Consider the following 2,123-nt stretch of genomic DNA (forward strand, 5'->3'; position numbering starts at 1 on the left):
TATCTTCTAGGGAACTAGTATGTATAATTTACATTCTAAGCATTATTACTTTAATCGTAATATTTCTCAGAAAAACTTTGTTAAAGTCTGTTGAAAATCTGGGAATAAATATTTTTTCGTTAAAAAAGTTATTTGGTTGATTATAATAAATAAAATGGCCTCAATCAATGAGAACCTTTATGTTTCATAAAAATTGAATGGAGGTCTAAGAGGAAATCTATAAATAGATTAGAAGATACATTTTTCTTTATCAATCTGAAAAAGAGTAATATACTTATTGCTGTTTTTTTATCTTAACAGTGATTTAATTTCAGCTACAAAATCATGAACACCTCTGACTTGTTTTGGAACCAGCAAAACACAAGCTACTGTTTCCAAGATACTAACAACTCCTGTCCAAAGGCCAACAGGGAACTCTTCAGTTTTTCAGCTTTGCTCATTTTCATGGTTGGTGTTATCATATTTACAACTGTGGGAAATCTAATTGTGATTATTTCTGTATCACATTTTAAACAACTCCATTCCCCAACTAATTTCCTTATAATGTCCTTGGCCACTGCAGATTTTCTTCTTGGACTGCTGGTTATGCCGTACAGCATGGTGAGATCACTAACATCTTGTTGGTACTTTGGAGAGATATTCTGCAAGCTCCACAGTTGTATTGATATGATGTTGTCTACTACTTCCATATTTCATCTCTTTTTTATTTCTGTTGACCGCTACTATGCAGTATGTCGGCCTCTTCACTATTACAAAAACATAACCACCACTGTAATAGAGGTGTTTATATTTATCAGTTGGTGTGTGCCCTGTCTTTATTCATTTGGTCTATTTTTTTCTAATGTAGACTCTGAAGGTGCACAGGACATGGGCATTTCCTGTACTGGCGTATGTTTTATCCTGTTGGACAGACTATGGGGAACCATCTCTTCATTGATTTCATTCTATATACCGGGTAATCTGATAATGGGCATTTATATACATATTTTCTCTGTAGCAAAAAAACAAGCTAAGATTTTGCACAATTATCCAAGCACTAAGGACGAGAAACCAAACTCAAGGATTAAACTGTCATTAACCATAGAAACCAAAGCTGCAAAGACTTTGAGCATAGTAATGGGGATTTTTTTATTATGCTGGCTTCCTTTTTCTGTAGTTGCTCTATTTGATCCATACTTTAATTTTGCAACAGCTAATGGTGTATATGATGCAGTTCTGTGGATGGGTTATGTTAATTCTACTCTTAACCCCATGATTTATGCTTTTTTTTATCCATGGTTTCGAAAATGCTTTGGCCTTATATTAAAAGGAAATATATTTAATGCAGATTCATCCTCCCTTCATGTTTTATCTAATAAATGATAGAACTGCCAATGTTTGTTTAAACCAATAAATATTTTTGGCAATTATAAAAATGTGTTGAGTCCAGTATACTTTTATCTTCTTGCATTTCATTTTTGAAATTGAAAATGTTTAAAGGAGACATAGGATAAATGATCCCCCTAATTTTTTAAGCAATACTATATGATGTTGGTTTGCTTTTTGCCAAAAATGAATATTATCTTCAAAAAAGGACACTTTATTGGAGATCCTTATAGATCTGCTATGGTCTCTGTCTGAGTTTAAAAGGAAGAGTGGGCATGTCCTAATGGTCCCTGCCAGAACCACAGTAGATGGGGGGCAGCCAATCACATCCCTGCAGTCACACAAGAAGGCTTCAGTTCCCTATCAGGTCAGCCTAGCTGCTGATTGATTCCCATCCTACAGTGCAGTGTGCTGAGTGCCAACGGATGGAACTAGTAGAATTTTTGCAGAAAGGTTCAATAAAGTAACCAGAAACACAACTTTTTAAAGTACATTCCTTCTATATCTAAAATAGATTAATACACTGATACATTCTTATTTTTTAAATAATACTGTATGTCTCCTTTAAGATAAAAGGTGCTTTTTTCATTTAAGGATGACTTTTCATTTTAATCCTTTTGACACTGTGGTTAGAAGGTATTTACTAAAGATGAGACTTTGTCACTACCCTTTACATTTATTAATAGGTTAACACCTTTATTTGTTGTTTGGTAATCACATGAGTATCTTACTGTAGCTGATACTTTATTTCATTGAAG

The 2,123-nt window shown here is 33.6% G+C and overlaps 1 protein-coding gene across 1 annotated transcript; it reads left to right on the forward strand.

Annotated features, from left to right (window-relative positions):
* Positions 1–306: 306 nt before the first annotated feature.
* On the forward strand, positions 307–1,362 carry LOC108705437 (trace amine-associated receptor 4-like). The gene has a single exon (XM_041563744.1). It carries the CDS (start codon positions 325–327, stop codon positions 1,360–1,362), a length of 1,038 nt encoding a protein of 345 aa, XP_041419678.1. The 5' UTR covers positions 307–324.
* Positions 1,363–2,123: the final 761 nt, after the last annotated feature.

This window comes from Xenopus laevis, chromosome 5L (genome assembly GCF_017654675.1).
Source record: "Xenopus laevis strain J_2021 chromosome 5L, Xenopus_laevis_v10.1, whole genome shotgun sequence".
NCBI lineage: Eukaryota > Metazoa > Chordata > Amphibia > Anura > Pipidae > Xenopus > Xenopus laevis.

Coding starts and splice junctions, on each gene's coding strand:
- LOC108705437 (XM_041563744.1), top strand. CDS start 325: ATGAACACCTCTGACTTGTTTTGGAACCAGCAAAACACAAGCTACTGT.